This window comes from Pseudochaenichthys georgianus, chromosome 18, assembly GCF_902827115.2.
Source record: "Pseudochaenichthys georgianus chromosome 18, fPseGeo1.2, whole genome shotgun sequence".
Classification (NCBI taxonomy): Eukaryota; Metazoa; Chordata; class Actinopteri; order Perciformes; family Channichthyidae; genus Pseudochaenichthys; species Pseudochaenichthys georgianus.
This window is the reverse complement of record NC_047520.1, coordinates 21,763,902-21,780,963: the sequence shown is the minus strand read 5'-3', so window position 1 is coordinate 21,780,963 and position 17,062 is coordinate 21,763,902. Positions and strand designations below refer to the sequence as shown.

The window sequence follows — 17,062 nt, the reverse complement described above, 5'->3', positions numbered from 1 at the left end:
TCGCCTAGGGCTGCAAATTGTCTAGAGCCGGCCCTGCATTCACCATCAAGTTAGTTCAAAAGTTTGCAGTTCAAATATTCTGCTTTCCAAGCCTTTTTACTTTATTTTCTTCTCTCATCACACATTCAAGCCCCCATTGTTCATGTATCATTTGAATTATGTTATTTGGCTTTTCTGCTTTTGTAAAGGCATTCTTTTTGATACGTTAGATATCTGTCTGTGATGCAATGCCCTGTTATACTGTTTGTCTGTATACTATTAATGGTTTCTATGGCCGTGACGTCATTATAATGTAATTAAGAGGTGGATTTATTCAGGTAGGACACTACTGAAGGCCTAAGTGTGAAATGCACAGCCCGCTGCACATGACGGATAAGCTATTGAATTAAACAATAACTGTTAGTGAAAATAACAGCAATTCATTGATGGTCCCGAAAGGACTATTGGTAAGTGCGATGGCTGGAAATTGCAAGAGGTCGCTCGATGTGGACCGTCTATGTCGAATATCCAACCTCAAACTAACTTCACCGCGGGTATTTTCAGCACCATCACAAAATACACCTTTTTTGTTGTTGGAAAAACTCAGATCCGTGCTTTATTATACAAGCTTTGTTTGATTGACAGCTTTGTGAACACGGAAGTTAATTAACCTGCCAATCACGACCCCGGATATAAACAGCTGATATGTGTCTGAGGGGAGTCTTGATGCAGAGCCAGACGCGGGGAGGGAGGGACTCGAACTCCCAAAAAGCATCAGTCCGAGTTGTTGCAAAACGTCCGATCTGCAGCCTGGAACTTCGAAAACACGTTTAAAAGTGGAAGTGAGAGTGGATACCAGGACCATGGCCGGTAAAAGCACGCTTTCTGTTCTCACATTATTTACTGGCGTTTAGCTAACAAGGAGGAAAGACCGTTATTGTGTTTGTGATGCAATCCAGATGCTTTCTGCTTTTAATACTGCGGCTCACTTCCGCTACATACGCGCCCGCAACACACGCACTTCTTCTGCTTCCCGCCCTACTTTTCCTGCACTTTGTTACTTTATAAGGAGAGTAAGATACCTGTGTCTTTTTCAGAGGAAGCATCAGTTGTGGAGGAGGGTCTCCCCCCCTCTCAGACCCCCCTGGTGTCAGTCAGCTTCGAGAGGAACGTCAACTGGAAACAGAAGTACCTGGAGGCTGAGCCCAATGCTCTGGGGGTACAGTGTGTGTGTGTGTGTGTGTGTGTGTGTGTGTGTGTGTGTGTGTGTGTGTGTGTGTGTGTGTGTGTGTGTGTGTGTGTGTGTGTGTGTGTGTGTGTGTGTGTGTGTGCGCGCGTGCGTGCGTGTTTGCGCGCGCGTGCGTGCGTGTGGCCTAGCATTACTATACTTGTGGGGACCTAAATCTGTTTACAGGGGAATCATTAATTTTAGGGTGAAGACTTGGTTAGGTTTAGGGTAAGGGTAAGGTTAAGGGTAAGGGTTAGGCATGTGTTGGTTAAGGTTAGGATAAGTCTCCAGGAAATTCATGTAAGTCAATGTAATGTCCCCTGAAGTGATGTATACATGGTATGTGTGTGTGTGTTTCAGAAGTACCATTACATTATTGTCAAAATACTTAATTACTAGTAAAAGTTCTGCATTCAAAATCAAACTTAAAGAGCCTGTGACAGCATCCCAACAACTGTTGTGCAATGAAATATTGGGCTACTAGTAATCTCGAACCGTCAGTTTAAAAAAGAAAAAGCGATACCGTTCCGATAAATATCAATAATTTCGAACATCGCGGGGAAATTCCTTCGAGTCATTTTGAAGTTTTGGGGGAAGCCGGAAGTGACGTCAATGCGGGAACGCTTCGAGAGCCAAACACCGACAAAGTGTGTTGTCATGCGTAGAAATTGTGAATTACTGAGATTAGGCACGTTAATAACGTTTTAATGAAGTTGACTACAGTATATTCATATTTGTCAGTGCTTTCATGTCAATTCGGCGAACATAAACATAAATGATCGTGGTGAAGATGATGATTACATTAGGATTACAAATCGGGAGTGAGAGCTGCTGAATTTCCTCCCGTCGGATGTGATATAAAAACAAATCGATTATTTTTGTAGTTGTAAACTCAAGTGGATGAAACTACATTTATTAGTGCTTTCATGTCAATTCGGCGAACATATATCATGGATGATGATTAAAAATCGTTTGTTTGAGCCGGTCTGCATTTCCTGATGAGAAAACAAACCGATGCTTTTTGTAGTTGTAGTACACCAACGTGGATTAAACGTGTGGTTTTTTTACCACAATGTTGGGGAAATTAATGGATAAAATGCACAGATTATTATTATTATTATTCCCACTCCGATCGGGACACTAGGTCCACCGTTTCCCCGCAGCGAGGCTCCCCCCGTTGACAGTTTACGTGGGCTGGGTGCAGTGGCGGACTGGCCATCGGGACGAATCCCGATGGGCCGGTACCGAAGTGGGCCGGTCGGATAAGTAACTAGCACATCCCCCATAGGCGGCGCGTGAGGCTCAGGTTTGAGAAGGCTAAATAACTTCTTTTACCTGACGCTGCCCGCCTCCAGCGTCTATAGAAAAGAGATCCACTCAGTGTGCGGAGTTTAAATCTCTCAAGTCATATTACAGGATAAAGGAAATACAGTTTAAACTGCCGTATGCAGAGAAGACGCCGACGTGTCGCACTTATCATTCATATTACATCATCAATCAGATCATCGATCATATAATATCATAATATATCATATATTTCCTTATCTGAGTCAGCTTCTCCAGCCTCATCTGGCCGTGCAACACTCAGTGTCACAGACTGGATGCAGAAGTATTATTTAACACATTATGTTGACGAAACACTCGAGACAAATGTAATTAAAGTCAGATCCACTCGTGTCTTAGACGTGAACGCGCTCTCAGCTGGAGAGAGAAACCCTGGCTTGATTTACCGAGTTGATAACCAGCGTCGTAGGACCGCTTAGCGAGATCTCGTTTGTTAGTTTGTTGTTGTTAGTTTGTTTGTTACTCAAACATATCCAGGGTCTGTTGAACTGGCTTCGTAGTACAGGGCACAGGTGGCTAGCAGCGCTAAAGTCAAAGACACAGACATTATACATTATATTTGTATTTTACCAGGATGCAGTGACACACATATTTACGTACCATCTCCAGCACCCGCCGCCCCTGACATCCCCCACTCCCCCCGTTGACAATTTACTAGCGGTACCGAAGTGGGCCGGTCGAGAGTCCCGGGAGGAGTTTTAGTCCCATTCCACCACTGGCTACATGACCAGGGGCGCCGCCAGGGATTTTGGGCCCCATGAAAATATATCACATTGGGCCCCACCACCAGGCACAGGCCACTTTGTTTATAAATTACTTCGAGGGCCGTACGAAATGGTCTAGCGGTCCGTATACGGACCGGGGGCCGGAGGTTCCCCACCCCTGCTTTAATATAATAACATTAGTATTAATACCAAAATGTCGGTGATTAACATTGTGTTTACCTAATACAGACTGATCACTCAATGCTTCAAACTGTCCATCATCCAAATAGACTAAAAGCAGTTTTTTGTTTTATGTAGATCATTGGCTGTGTGGGAAAATACTGTGTTTGAAATGTATAATTAAAATTAGATGTTAGCCTTTTGTTTTGATATATATATATATATTTTTTGTATTCCAGTGTCCCTTCAAATATGTTAAGCGGCATATGTCAAATATGTTAAGCTCCTTCAGTTGGGAGAAAAGCTGGTTCAGGTTCAGCATTATGGGGGGACAGGGCTGCTGAGCCTAGAGATGGATCTGTTGGTCCTGGCACCAGGGGGGGGGGGACAACTGATTTAGTATGAATAGGTGCTAAAATGTGCCTGCATTTATTAAAGGTAGGTAGGTAAGAATGGAGAAACCAGCTCAAGTGCGCTAGAATCTGAAAGTACACAACCAAAAAAAAATCTGCCACTTCCTTACAGACCCTCGTCCAACACACACAAATGCGCACATGACCAATGAGGGCACGAGATTTGTGCACAGTTGGAAGGCTGACAGGCAGGTAGGCCATCCAATTATTTTAGCCGGGCCGGCTCAGATGATTGGTCGTGCTTTTTACAGCGCCACGGCTTCCACAGATGACATTTTTGTATGTATTTATTGTCAAAGCATTTAATATATTCATTGCTATCGGGATGGTAAGAGCATTCCATGGAATATAACAAAAAGGTTTTTCTGAAGTGAATTACCTACCCCACCTTTAAATGTCAGCTAAAAGAGCAGTGAAATTAAAAACCTCTGAATTGTCTGTACTTAATGTCAGCTTAGTAAAAAAAAACATTAGCTAACAGACTAATTTCCACCACTCATCGACCACACCTTTTCTTGTGAAAAACTGGGTGACATGCTGTCGCCCTTTAGTCCCTCTCTCTTGTCTTTCTCTCCTTTCTCTTCTTTTCTTAGAGCCTGACTTTTTGAGTCGTTGAGACATGGTACAACAACACAGTACGTAGGCTAAGTACTAGCATCCCTCCTCACATGCTTTCACTCTCTGCAAGTGCTGGTGCCCAAACCGCGTTTGGAGGCAGGACCAAACCATTACATGTAAATAGAAGGGGGTGTACAGAGGCTTTGGATAATTAACTTTTGGAAGAAAATAAGTTAAATGAATCGTAAGTTTAGTGAGTACTTTATCAATATAACGTTCTATTAATGTTAATTATTGAGGATTGATGAAAGGTTACTTATATATTTTTTTTCTTAATGTTCTAAATATTTTGGGGCCCCCGTCAGTCACGGGCCCTTAGAATCGTTCTAACTTTTCACCCCCTTAGGCGCCCCTGTACATGACCGTATGATCGCCCATATTGACGCACCTCATTCCTAAACTTCTAACAGATACAACATAAACCGATCCTTCAGCCTCATATGAGCTCTCAGACACTTTCACCATTAACCTGTCATCGCTGTCTGAGCTTGCTGCTGTGTGCGCCGTCGTGCGTTTACATCTGACTGTATATATATATAAAGGTTTACATGCAGATGCTGGGATCCTGAACCGTGCAGCTGGAGCGCTGTGCCCGCAATGACGTCACCCATCATTTGGCGGGACTTGAAGAATCCAGAGAAGATCCAGAAAGTTGTCAACATTGAAGGCAGATTTATGGTTATCAAAGTACAAATATCCAAAATCAGTTTAGTAACGGGTTTCAAGGAGACAATATGTACTCAAATTGATGGTTTGGATGATGGGGGAAAACCGTGTCACAGGCTCTTTAAGTAAGCAAAGTATACTTACGGTTTAAAAAGTAAAAGTATTCATTATGCAGAAATTGTCTTTATGTGTGGATATAATTATATTTAGATATGTGACCTTTCTAGATAATATGTTTGCATCAAGTAGCATTTTACTGTTGTAGACTAACACAGTTCTGATTGACTTTTTTGAAAACATTTTAATAATTTGACTTAAAAAGTTAGTCTACTAGTTTAATGTTTAGAGATGCATTGTTAAAAGTACCTAAAGCTGTTAAATAAATGTAGTGGAGTAAAATGACAGTATTTACCTCTTAAATGTATTCGAGGTATTAAGTAGCATGAAATGGAAATACTCAAGTAAAGTACCTCAAAATTGTACTTAAGTACAGTTCCTAAGTAATTGTACTTAGTTACTTCCCACCTCTGCTCTCCAGAGCCTGAGCTTGTCATCTTGAGATGTTCTCTCTGTTCTCCAGATCACTCAGATCGGCCTCAGTCTGTTTCAGATCATCAGCACGGTGCTGTTCATGTCCAAAGGCCTGAGAGATACTCCCACTGGCATACCGGTCATCATCTTATCTCTACTGGTAAGCATATCCAGAACTTTTAATATTCATTCCTCATTAGCGGAACACAAGATGGAGCAGTTATTACTTATTATTTGATTTGTCTTTGTCGTGGCTTGTTCATGACTGTAAATGTATTTGAAGTGATTTTCTAAAATATTTTTGTTGCGTTAGTTGTCTTTTGTAAAGCCCATTGAATTCCACCATGTTGTTTTACATGTTCTATGTGTAGGGGGCCTAAGGTGCCAATTCTAACACTGCCGCAGAGTGATTGAAGGTTAGCGTGCTCACATGAGTCCTGTTCTGTTCACAGGTGTTAATAGCTGGGAGTTTGACCGTAGCAGCACAGAACCTGCATCTCCCAACGGTGAGTTACCGGCTGGACACTAACATCTCTCAAATCTCACAGGATCACCAATGATATATGAGCCACGTAATAACTAGCACCAAACACAAATATACAGGCGTACTTGCTTTAATATACAATGGAACATGTCAACATGTCTTGTCATAGGAATTTAGGATTAGTTTGCACTTTTATACAATCCACAAAAACAGAACTGATCAGTCACTTCCTCTATAGGAGCAGTTGGATTTGTCAGCCATTTTGCTCCTTCAACTGGTCGCACGCAGTGGAAGAAGGAACCATGTATTAAAGGATCAGTGCAGGGAAGCTAAACACCAGAGTGGCTGTGACTTAAAAGGGATGTGTAATGAACATTTTCTGGTTCATACTTACAGTATATTTTGGGTTTCTAGTTGAACATTCTTTTTCTCACGTCTGGAACGCTCCGTTTTAGCGCCTGTCTCTTTAAGACAGGTCTGTATTCTACTGGCCTGCATGGGGAGTTATTTTACAGTTTAAGGATATGTTCTTACCTAAACATGCTTTGAAAGATGATTTTTTTGAGTGTGGAAATGTCCACTTTAAGAGACTACGGATAAGAGTGAAGTGGGCAATCCCAGTTGTGGCAATTGAAAACGTTAGTACACCTAGTACAGGGATGGGCAACTTTGATGGTGGTGGGGGCCACATCATTGATGTACTGGCCACCAGGGGGCCGCAGATTCACTTGGAACACACACACACAAAATTACATGTGTTGTATGTAATTATTAACAAATATACTAAGTCTGACATCTTCATTGACATTTTACAATCAAAGGGAACATCCCCAAAAAATGGGAACATCCTCTAATAAGCTCACTAAACAAATATCAGTTCACAGACATTTTATTTCATTTGTACAAGTGGCATGTTTGTATTGAACAGGTTATTAAACAGTGGAATAAAACTATTTTAAACTATTGGAAAGCACGGAAAATGTGTGTGTATTGAGATGAACCATTAGATGACATACATGAAGTCATGACCACTAACCCAGACATTAGTTGTCTAACTTGAACCTAAGACACTTGTAGCCTCTCTCTGCATTCCCCTTATTCCACAATAATGGGAATGTCCACACAGACACCCGTCAGCCCGCACTCTGCTGTTCCTCAGCGCCACTCCCTCCCTCCCGCTGAAATTATGAATGAAAAGCGTAGTAATCATAGATAACACGGCAGGGTCCGTGACAGTTTGTTTTCATCTGATTTCAAATAAACAAAGTCTTGGTTTTAAGAATATTAAACTTGTTTCGCCAAATTCAGATTGAACTTTGAAGCTTGTAAAGGCATAATTACAAGAGGCAACTTAACGTCTCAGCAGGCGTAACAACAGCCGGTGTTTCTTGTGAGCGTTTCCCCGGGAAACAAACAAAATACACACAAATGCGTCACAGATTATTTTGCGGTATTTGAAATCATCTACGCAGCTCGCGACATAACTAGGAGTCTAGTGGACGGTATCAGTACTACAAGTAAAAAAAATATTTTTAAAAAATATATATTTTTTATCAATTACGTTGTTTATAAATTAATCTGAGGGCCGCAAAAAGAGGAGGTGGGGGCCGCCATTTGCCCATCCCTGTCCTAGTACATTGGACAGTGGATTGAACAGGATTTGCTTTTCTGTTTTCATTTCCTAATTGAAATATCAAGTAATTCTCTGTTATTTGATCACGTCTGTAAATATCTTCCAAAACAAAGCAAACAGGTGTCGTTAAAAACAAATGTTGTGTCTTGTATCTCGTGCTCTTCAGCTGAGGGCGTGTTTGGGAATGCAGATCGTGGCTGTCCCCGTCTCCATCACCAACATGATCTTCGCTCTGGTTAAAATGAATGATACCCCATGCAGGCGATACTACTATGACCAGAACTCCACCTCCAGAGACTACTGCCATAACATCGAGGTGAGCTCTCATAAGATCCAGACTTAATACTTCACTTCACTTGGATAATGACACTCCTGGAAGTGGAATGCTTGTTTTTATAACAACAAACATTTTCACATTCAAAGTTACTGACTTTATTCTTTAATTGTTAGCGATTTTTTCAATGATATTTGTTTCTGAAATATTTAGCTTGTTATGTTTTAAGTGATTTTGTTACATTAGGTTCTGATTATACTATTATGAAAATGATGTATTGTTTTGATATGTTGCTGAAATAATAATAATAATAATAATAATAATAATAATAATAAGAATAATAATACGCATTTAAAATGTCTGTGGAAGTCTAATCCTAGAAATGTACAATTTTTTTATTTTGGATTCTTTATTCTGTTAAAGCATCATTTCTGCACATTTGCTGATCCCATTACAGAGCACGATTTCACACTTCTCTTCCGAGTGTGTGGTCATTAACGTTGCCCTGGTGACCATCTCCATCACTGTGGCCGCCTACTGCTGCAAGGTGACCAACTGCTGCTCGCCAGCCCCCAAAATGGTGAGTCAACAACTCTCTGAACCACTGGTTTCATCATGGAGGTCCTCTCTGTTTGAATACTGCCTGAATACATACAAGCGACCAGAGAAATGAAGATGGAGGCCTCCTATGAGGGTCATGTTCGGACCCTCATAGGAGAGGAATAAATGTATTGGCATTGCACACATTCAAACAAAGCTTTCTTCATTACCGTTGAAATATATACACTCAAACACACACAAGTTATAGGCCGAAATGGAGAAGGAAATTGAAAAACCAATAGATAAGTAATACTTTTCTGACATTATTAAAGTAAGGAGGCCAGTCACCAAAACATGTAATTTGTATACCAAAGACTTACTTTTTCCTAAAAATAGGTTATTTTACTATTAAACTTCACCCTATGCTGTCCGCAGCCCCTAACAGTAACTAGTGCCCCCAACAACAAGGGGGTCCTGTGGGTGTAGATGTGGAGGGAGGGGCACAACCCATAGATCAACAGATATAATATAACTATGTGTTAAACAAGCATCCATTTAAAAGCCAGTACATTACTACAGTAGCTGTGAACGCAGCAGGTGTTAACATTTGTTCTTGTTTGCCCCCTCAGCCGGTGATCACGGTGCAGGCCCCCCCCGCCCAGCTGTGAGGGGCAAACAGATGTTCAGCTACACACACATGCTACAGAATATGTAAAAGTGCACTAATCAACATTTTTGTATAACCAATGTATCAAATAACTATGTGAAATGTGAAAGGGGTTTGTTTGAGCAGCTTCTGTTTAAAGACTTGGTGAGACCAAACCAGAGCTAAAAGGAGAGCAGAGGTCTGCACTACGAAGCCGGATGTTCTCTTCGCGGCTAACTTCCGGTAAGACTCTGGGTTTCCGGTCCTACGACGCTGGTTCTCTTTTTAGCGGGCTAGATCTCCATGGTAACTGATGCTGAGCGGCTAACCTGGTCGGGTTGATGTGTATTACTGCTTATTATCTACACGTTTCTACAAGAGAAGGATCGTGTTTCTTCCTTAAGGTACGGTCATGCTCTAACAGGATACAGCCAAGGTGAATAATACAAGACAAATAATGGGCGCTTACTATATAAGTACAATCACTAATCAATGCACATCACCGCTTTTCCTGAAAGTATTTGTATTCAGATTGCATGATTATAGCGACCTAGATAAGGTGTGTCTTTTCTTACTGCAACTAACATGAATGAATAATAAATACAAAAACATGTAAAGCGGTTTGGCTGCTGTTCTCTCTTTGTGAAAGAGACATTGTGTATAGCGCGTCGTGTACAATGTGTTACCACTCACAGGTCCTCTCCCCGATTCAAGGTCCCTTCCTTATTTGGACACAAAATGCTAAATCCCAAAGATCAGCTCATTTGAGAATTGGAAATGGTTATAGAGCCCACAGCAATGCATTTAGAGATGCACATTGCCGACACACGTGACACTGACCAACACAAACATGTATTGCAATTGATATCATTAGGAATGATCAGCACCCTCTAACTAACATCACAACTTTATTAAAGGAGCCCTATTCTGCTATATCAGTAGCATGCTCCATGCTGTGTGAGGAACTCCCTCTGAAGGGACCTCAGGGGTTCAGCCTCTGCAGACCATTGACATGCACAGAAAGCTATAGCGCACGCTACAGGAGAGGGAGCACCCCAGCACCATAACAGGGCCTGTGTGTGTAACTAAAGACCAGTGTCTTTAGTTCCAACGTGTCCCGCTTTATTACTTACTAAATAATGTCTTAGGTCAAATCCTTTGTCACACAATGCATTAAAACTTTGATTTGTTCCACAAATACTGAATACATTAAAAATACATGGTACCTTTATATACAATTGGACAAGGCAGGATCCTGGAGAGATTTGAATCTGTGCACATTGATACATGGTTCTCTGTGTTCAGGCGTCGGGCTCCACTCCCTTATATTTGCAGTTCATCGGCCCAGTGGCTCTGCGGAGATCAGGACTAATTAGTAAAGCAACATCTACCTTCACTTGGAATACATACATTCTTAAAATGGTTCTTTAGCTATGGGTTATAGTACAGAAGGTGACGGTGAAGATCATTTCCTTTGGGTTAAAATCTAAAAACAGCCATTTTTATACAATTTGTTTAAAGTATTATAGCTAAAGGTACAAACACAGGGTCTATGCAGGACCCTGAAGACCTTTAAGACCTCATCTCCACTTGGAGTTTTAACCGGTTACCTTGGCGACACACTTCACCTCACATTGACTATACACAGTATTGATTGTCCTTCTTCCTTATCTTCCAACCATTTGGACGCAGACCTGCATTTCCCCATAACGATGTTGTTTAACAACCGGCGTAAACGGACCTCCGCACGCTATCAAGCAGTGAGCGGGCGACGTCCTGTTCAGAAGACGTCAAACCCAACGGGATGCCATCAATAAACTACAGGATCACACGACACGCCTACGCCATGACTACATTCAGGCTGCAGAACACAACCTCTCTGGACCACTCATATACTTACTGAAAACAAGCTACACAATGTAACACCTTGCCGTTTAATACTTTTTAATAGCCTTCATTTTCGCTAAAATGATTTATCAACTTTTAATACTTTGTAAGACCCCGCGGACCCCCTGACACAGAAGACATTCCGGTATCTGATACACTGGGCATTTAACGAGGAGTCACATTCACCTGGGAAAGGGACGGGGTGAAGTCCTCCAGGTCCCCGAAGCAGCGGTGTTTGTGGCGGATGAGACTCCCCCAGAGCACAGAGCGCTGGCAGGCCGGACATCTGCCCTCCACCGGCAGGAGGTGGGTGGGCTCCGACTTCAGGAAATGTTTAGCGAGGCAGATCACATGACCGCTCATCCCACAGGAGGGGTGGAAGCAGCTCAGCTTCTCTGACACCTGAACCAAACACACAGATGTCTCGGTTCATGCAACTGCTTACGAACAACGGATCGTACTGCAATAAAGTCTGACTTGTTTTTCAACACGATTCTAAGGCTGCGTCAGTGATCCAGGTAAAGCCATGGAGAGCGTACACGTCTTCAACTGTACGCCAAAACAACGATTGTATATGTTATCAAGTGAGATTTGATATAGTAATTTGTGCTGTTTTTGTATTGTAATATCTTTGTGTTTTTGCCGTTTATTTTATACGGGTTGTCTGTATTCATATTACCATGCTAACGTTAGCCTATCAGCACGCTAATGAGCCAACATGGTACCCATTACCTGCACTGGCCCTGCTCCTCCTACCGACTCTTCCCTGCATTATCATTTTCAATTGTGAGTGCAGAGACCAGAGACCAGAACCAGAGACCAGAGACCAGAGACCAGAACCAGAGACCAGAGACCAGAGACCAGAGACCAGAACCAGAGACCAGAACCAGAGACCAGAACCAGAGACCAGAGACCAGAGACCAGAACCAGAGACCAGAACCAGAGACCAGAGACCAGAGACCAGAGACCAGAACCAGATCCTGAGCCAACCCACACACACTGTTTATCTCTGATTCAGAACCAATATCAAGGTTTGGGATGTTTTAAAAACACTAGAGATAATAGAAATTATTATTCAAATATTTGTTAAAAGATAATAATTTAATTAGCTCACAATGGAAGAATCTGGTAAATGAAAAGGAATGGAAAAAAATAACCATGACATCAGAAACCAAGTTCATATCTTTGATGAAAGATGCGAAAAAGGGTAAGTCACTTTTATAATGACCAGGTGGTAAGATGTGACAATCAATGTAGTATAAGTATTAATGTTGTAACCATTATATAAGTTATGTAAGTGTTTCAAATCATTTAAAATAAATGCTGTTCTAATGGTTTGAACAGTCTGTACCTTGACCAGCCCTTTACAGAGGAAACAGCTGGAGGTCTCCTGCTCCTCCTCATCCTCCCCTGCAGGCTGCAGCTTCTTCTTGGCTCTGACGCTCCCGAAGGCGATGGGGACGTGGAGGGGGGGCTGCAGGCTGGGCTCAAAGTCCATCCTGTACTCCTGTCTGAGCCAGCGGGCCGTCAGCGGCAGCCTGCTCCAGGGGGGGGCCCGTAGCATGCTGGAGACCACCCGCCAGTGGAACTGCAGGCTGGACTCTTTCCTGGAGCGCCGGGGCACGTGGGAGAGCCGCCTGGAGGAGTGGGGGTGCTGCCACGCCCACTCAAACTGCCACAGTTAACATAAAGATAAGATAAGATTTGTTCGTTACCACGGCAGCATGTAAACAAGGCATTGCACGCAATGTGAAAATGAAAAGGAGCACATTATAAACAGACACAAGCATAAAATATAAACTTCTCAAAATAGAAAATAAAAACAGAACTTTAAAGTAAAATATATACATAGTAACGGTGGAAGGTATACATCTGAAGACAGTCAAGTATACACTATGAAGGGCCAATTACATCTCACAAAATATAGAAGTAGGATATTATTAACATGGAGTATTCATATTACATTAAATATCAATGTACAGTGTGGATACACCATATACAGATGGACGAATTGTGATCAAAGCAACACAAGAAACTATGCAGCTGTGAGCTCTCTGCCAGCCAGAGGGGATGTAATGATGAGTTAGTAGATTTCTTTCACCCATGAATAGTTCTAACAGGTCATTTGTAATACTACCGTGAACTGAATTCAAGACCAACAAAACAATAATAAATTGAATTTGAATCCAACAAAGAATAGTATACATGGGAGAAAAAGGACACCTGGATTTGGAAATTCCCTTGTTTTGTGTTCACCTCGTCTGAAGGTCGGGCAAATTAGACTGACAAGAAATTGGCAGCGATTGAGGAGAAGAATGTTTCACTTGAGGAAACAACAACACAGTCATTGTGATGTGCTCTGAAATCTACTATGAAGAGATCAGATGTTTCAGAACGTGATACATTGATACTCAGCAGACTGAAATCTGCAGTGCCAGTCTGCTGAGGGTTGGATGGCTATTCATTTCTGCTTTAGAACTTAAGAAACATCAGCAAATAAAGTTCTTCTCTCACATTCACTTCCTCATCACGAGCCAATGAGGCTTGTTCTCTATTGGTGTCCCTTTAAATGATGTGTCAGGGGCTTTTTATTCAGTCTCTTCAATACACAGACTTTGACTTACCCGAAGGGCAGCAATGTCAGAGGGGAAGCCGTGTATTATCAGGACCATGTCCCTGTACACAGCAAGGAGCATATGCAGAACATCAATAACAGTGGTGGAAAAAGATCCTCTACTTAAGTAAAAGTATGTATTTTAAGAATGTGGTATTCATTTAATACCACATACTTAAAATACTCCACTACAAGTATAAATCCTCAGGTGAAAATGTATTAAGTAAAACTATTGCTAAATGTACTCAAATATCAAAAGTAAAAGTACTCAATGTGCAGAATGCCTCTTATAAATGTTTTGTGTTATTATAGAATATTATTGTGTTTTTATTCAAAATTAAATGTTTTTTAATGTTGTATTTCGTCAATATGGAGCACATTTCAGAAATTACTAGTGCATATATATATATATATATATCATATAAACATTTATTTATGTTAACTACAAGTGTTAAATATATGTAGTGCAGTAAAAGTACAACATTTACCTCTGAAAGTAGAAGTATAAAGTAGCAGATCATGGAAATACCCAAGCACCCCAAAATTACATTACATGAATATATAATAATAATAATAATAATAATAATAATAATAATAATAATAATAATAAGACGTTACATTCCACAGATCGATAATCGTGTAATCCTACAGGGAACATGATGTAGTATAGCAGTATAACTCTCACCACGGCCCCCTCCCACTGGTCCTCTTCGCCCCCCCTCGGTGCCGTCCGGCGTTGTGCTGTCCTATTCTGCGCTCAGGGTTCACAGTGAAGCCAATGTAAATACGCCCTTTGAATTTAGGGTTGGTGCAGTACAGCATGTACACACCAAAGAAGTTTTCTACCTCCACAACCATCTTGGAACAGTGTAAGCAGCCACGTTCGCTGATATTGTTTTAGAGCACCCATGGAATGAGCTAGCAGCATAACGTTAGCTGACTTGTGTACATTTTAGCTAGTAGAGCCATGAACAAAAAGTAAAAAAATAACCAATTGTACACACTTTAGACAATTATGTTGTGATAATACTTCCATTTTCATTGCATAATTATCTGAATAGCTTGAATTCAGATGCTTTAAAATGTTCATGCATAGTTTCGATGGTTACCCATAGCATACCTTTCAACAAATGAGAGTAGTGGACCTTAGCATGTAAACATTGCCTGTCTTAGTTGCCTACCGAACTGCCTGATAAACTATGTCTTAAAGGACTCATGGGAGCCTTCTGCAAGACAAATAAAAAGCTAATATAAGAATGTGCAACCAACAACTACTGTTTCATTTACAGTGTAATCAATGTATAGCATAGATTTCTGTTTCTATTAATCTCGCTTAACGTTTAGTTTGTCTTTCTGTAAAGACACCTACAATTGTGTTACGCTCATGGATTCGCTACTTTAAAATATATGTCCCGCCCATAATGGCAACATATTGCATCTGATTGGCTATTAGTATATATTCTTCAGTACAGACACCCACACGTCGTTCACCCCATGGATATTTACCCTGTGACTGAATTTAGCGAACACAGTGTATAACACACGGCCTTTGGTAATGATACGCTTCTAAATTAAAACCTCAGTTCACAATTGTGATGTAATAGTGTGTTGGTGGACGGTCGAAATGCTAAACTGAAGGATACCTTAACACTTCCGGTGTCAACATGTCCATGCCTCTGACGACACTCAGAGAGATCTATACACATTGATTTAGCCACACTGCAGCGGCTGTACTAACGTTACAATTGACCTTTTATTTATACAGACATGGCTATTACAGCTGATCACATCCGGGATAAACTGACCAAGGAGCTCGCAGCAGTACACGTGGTATGTTTCTGCTTATTATTTGTGTATTACACGTTAGCTAGGGTGACCAAACGTCCTCTTTTGCCCGGACATGTCCTCTTTTCACGCCCTGTCCGGGTCGTCCGGGGGGGGTTTATAAATTCATGAAAATGTCCGGGTTTCGCGGACCGTTTGCATGTACTTAAATTGACTGGCGCATTGCACAGAAACTACGGTACTCTGTTGCGTGTGTGACGTAATCCCTGAGTCTGAAGCTTTGTGGGCGGCTCTACAACTACGCTGACACACAAACAGAGGAAGGGGACAGAGCGGACCGCAGCTCACATTCACAATGCCAAAGCTCATCTGTACTTTTACAGATGAATTGCAGAAGAAATTCCAAATGTACCGACCCGGTCGGAACAAATGGGAGGCGGAGTGCACCGTGTGCAAAGCTTGCACATACGTGTGTGTCCAATAAAGGTGCAGGCGATCTTAAAGCGCACATGGACACAGACAAACATAGGAAAGCTGTGCAAGGTGAGAGTTTGTCGGCAAAGTTGACAGACTTCTTTGTTAGACCAGGCAAAACAGAGAATGCTGTAAATGCAGCGGAGGGTGCGTTTGCATTTCACACTGAAACATCACAACAGCTACAGATCTATGGATTGCACAAGTGCCTTGCTAAAAAAAGCATTTCCAGACTCTGACACTGCCAAAAAATTCAGTAGTGCGCGCACTAAAACCGAAGCCATTGTCAATGGTGTTATAGCGCCCCACTCGATTGATGTCGCACATGAAGCACTCAAAGAAATCCAGTACTGTGGTGTTTCTACAGACGGGAGTAACCACGGAGCAGTGAAAATATTCCCAATCATAATCCAGTACTTTGACTGGAAGAGGGGTGGCATGCAAACTAAATTAATCGAGGTTAAAGACACACCAAATGAGACAGCAGAAACCATTGCACAATATCTCATTGAAACATTGGCAAAAAACAATTTGTCTGAAAAATGCATTGCATTTACTGGCGACAATTGCAACACAAACTTTGGAGGAATCCGACGTGATGAAGGGGGAAAGAATGTGTTTGCAAATGTGAAGAGGTTGCTGCAGAAGAACACTCTGATCGGTGTGGGTTGCCCAGCACACATATTGAATCATTGTGTTCATCATGGGGCAGACACAATAGATATTGACCTCGAGAATATCATGTTCAAAATCTACCAGTACTTCCACATTTACACTGTGCGCACTGAGAGCCTGAAGAGTACTGTGATTTTGTTGACATTGAATACAGAAGGTGGCTGTCATTGTTCCAGGCATTGAGAGGATGATACAGATGTTTCCAGCCTTAAAGGCATTCTTTCTGTCTCAGCAAAAACCACCCATAGTGATCAAGAAGTTTTTTGAAAACGAATTCAGTGAGATCTACCTCTGGCACATGCACTCACTCATGTCTGCGTTCCACGCCCACATTCAAGACATGGAAAAGGAGAAGAACTCCATTATGGAGGTAAAGAAAATAATGAA

General features: G+C 41.6%; 3 protein-coding genes across 4 annotated transcripts in view; 2 read left to right on the top strand and 1 right to left on the bottom strand.

Annotated features, from left to right (window-relative positions):
- Positions 1–496: 496 nt before the first annotated feature.
- LOC117464092 (membrane-spanning 4-domains subfamily A member 4A-like) lies at positions 497–9,860 on the top strand. Its single transcript, XM_034106628.2, has 7 exons — positions 497–849; positions 1,077–1,198; positions 5,713–5,823; positions 6,116–6,169; positions 7,947–8,096; positions 8,512–8,634; positions 9,224–9,860. The coding sequence occupies exons 1-7, from the start codon at positions 843–845 to the stop codon at positions 9,260–9,262; spliced, it is 606 nt and encodes a 201-aa protein (XP_033962519.1). The 5' UTR covers positions 497–842; the 3' UTR covers positions 9,263–9,860.
- slx1b (SLX1 homolog B, structure-specific endonuclease subunit) lies at positions 8,615–14,890 on the bottom strand. 2 transcript variants are annotated; one of them, XR_004554000.2, is made up of 6 exons: positions 14,427–14,890; positions 13,752–13,803; positions 12,479–12,799; positions 11,314–11,529; positions 10,467–10,593; positions 8,615–8,697 (listed from the first exon to the last, which is right to left on the bottom strand). XR_004554000.2 is itself a non-coding variant. In XM_034106626.2 (5 exons), the coding sequence occupies exons 1-5, from the start codon at positions 14,597–14,599 to the stop codon at positions 10,564–10,566; spliced, it is 792 nt and encodes a 263-aa protein (XP_033962517.1). In that variant the 5' UTR covers positions 14,600–14,890; the 3' UTR covers positions 9,951–10,563. The 2 variants fall into 2 exon arrangements, 1 of the variants encoding a protein (XP_033962517.1); XM_034106626.2 differs by lacking the exon at positions 8,615–8,697 and having other exon boundaries at positions 9,951–10,593.
- A 313-nt stretch (positions 14,891–15,203) lies between these two features.
- LOC117463410 (bolA-like protein 2) overlaps positions 15,204–17,062 on the top strand; it is a 6,830-nt gene continuing 4,971 nt past the window's right edge. The window contains exons 1-2 of the mRNA XM_034105641.1: positions 15,204–15,293; positions 15,507–15,571. Of these exons, the coding sequence (XP_033961532.1) occupies positions 15,509–15,571 (63 nt within the window). The 5' untranslated portion in view covers positions 15,204–15,293; positions 15,507–15,508. The remainder of the gene's footprint in view (positions 15,294–15,506; positions 15,572–17,062) is intronic.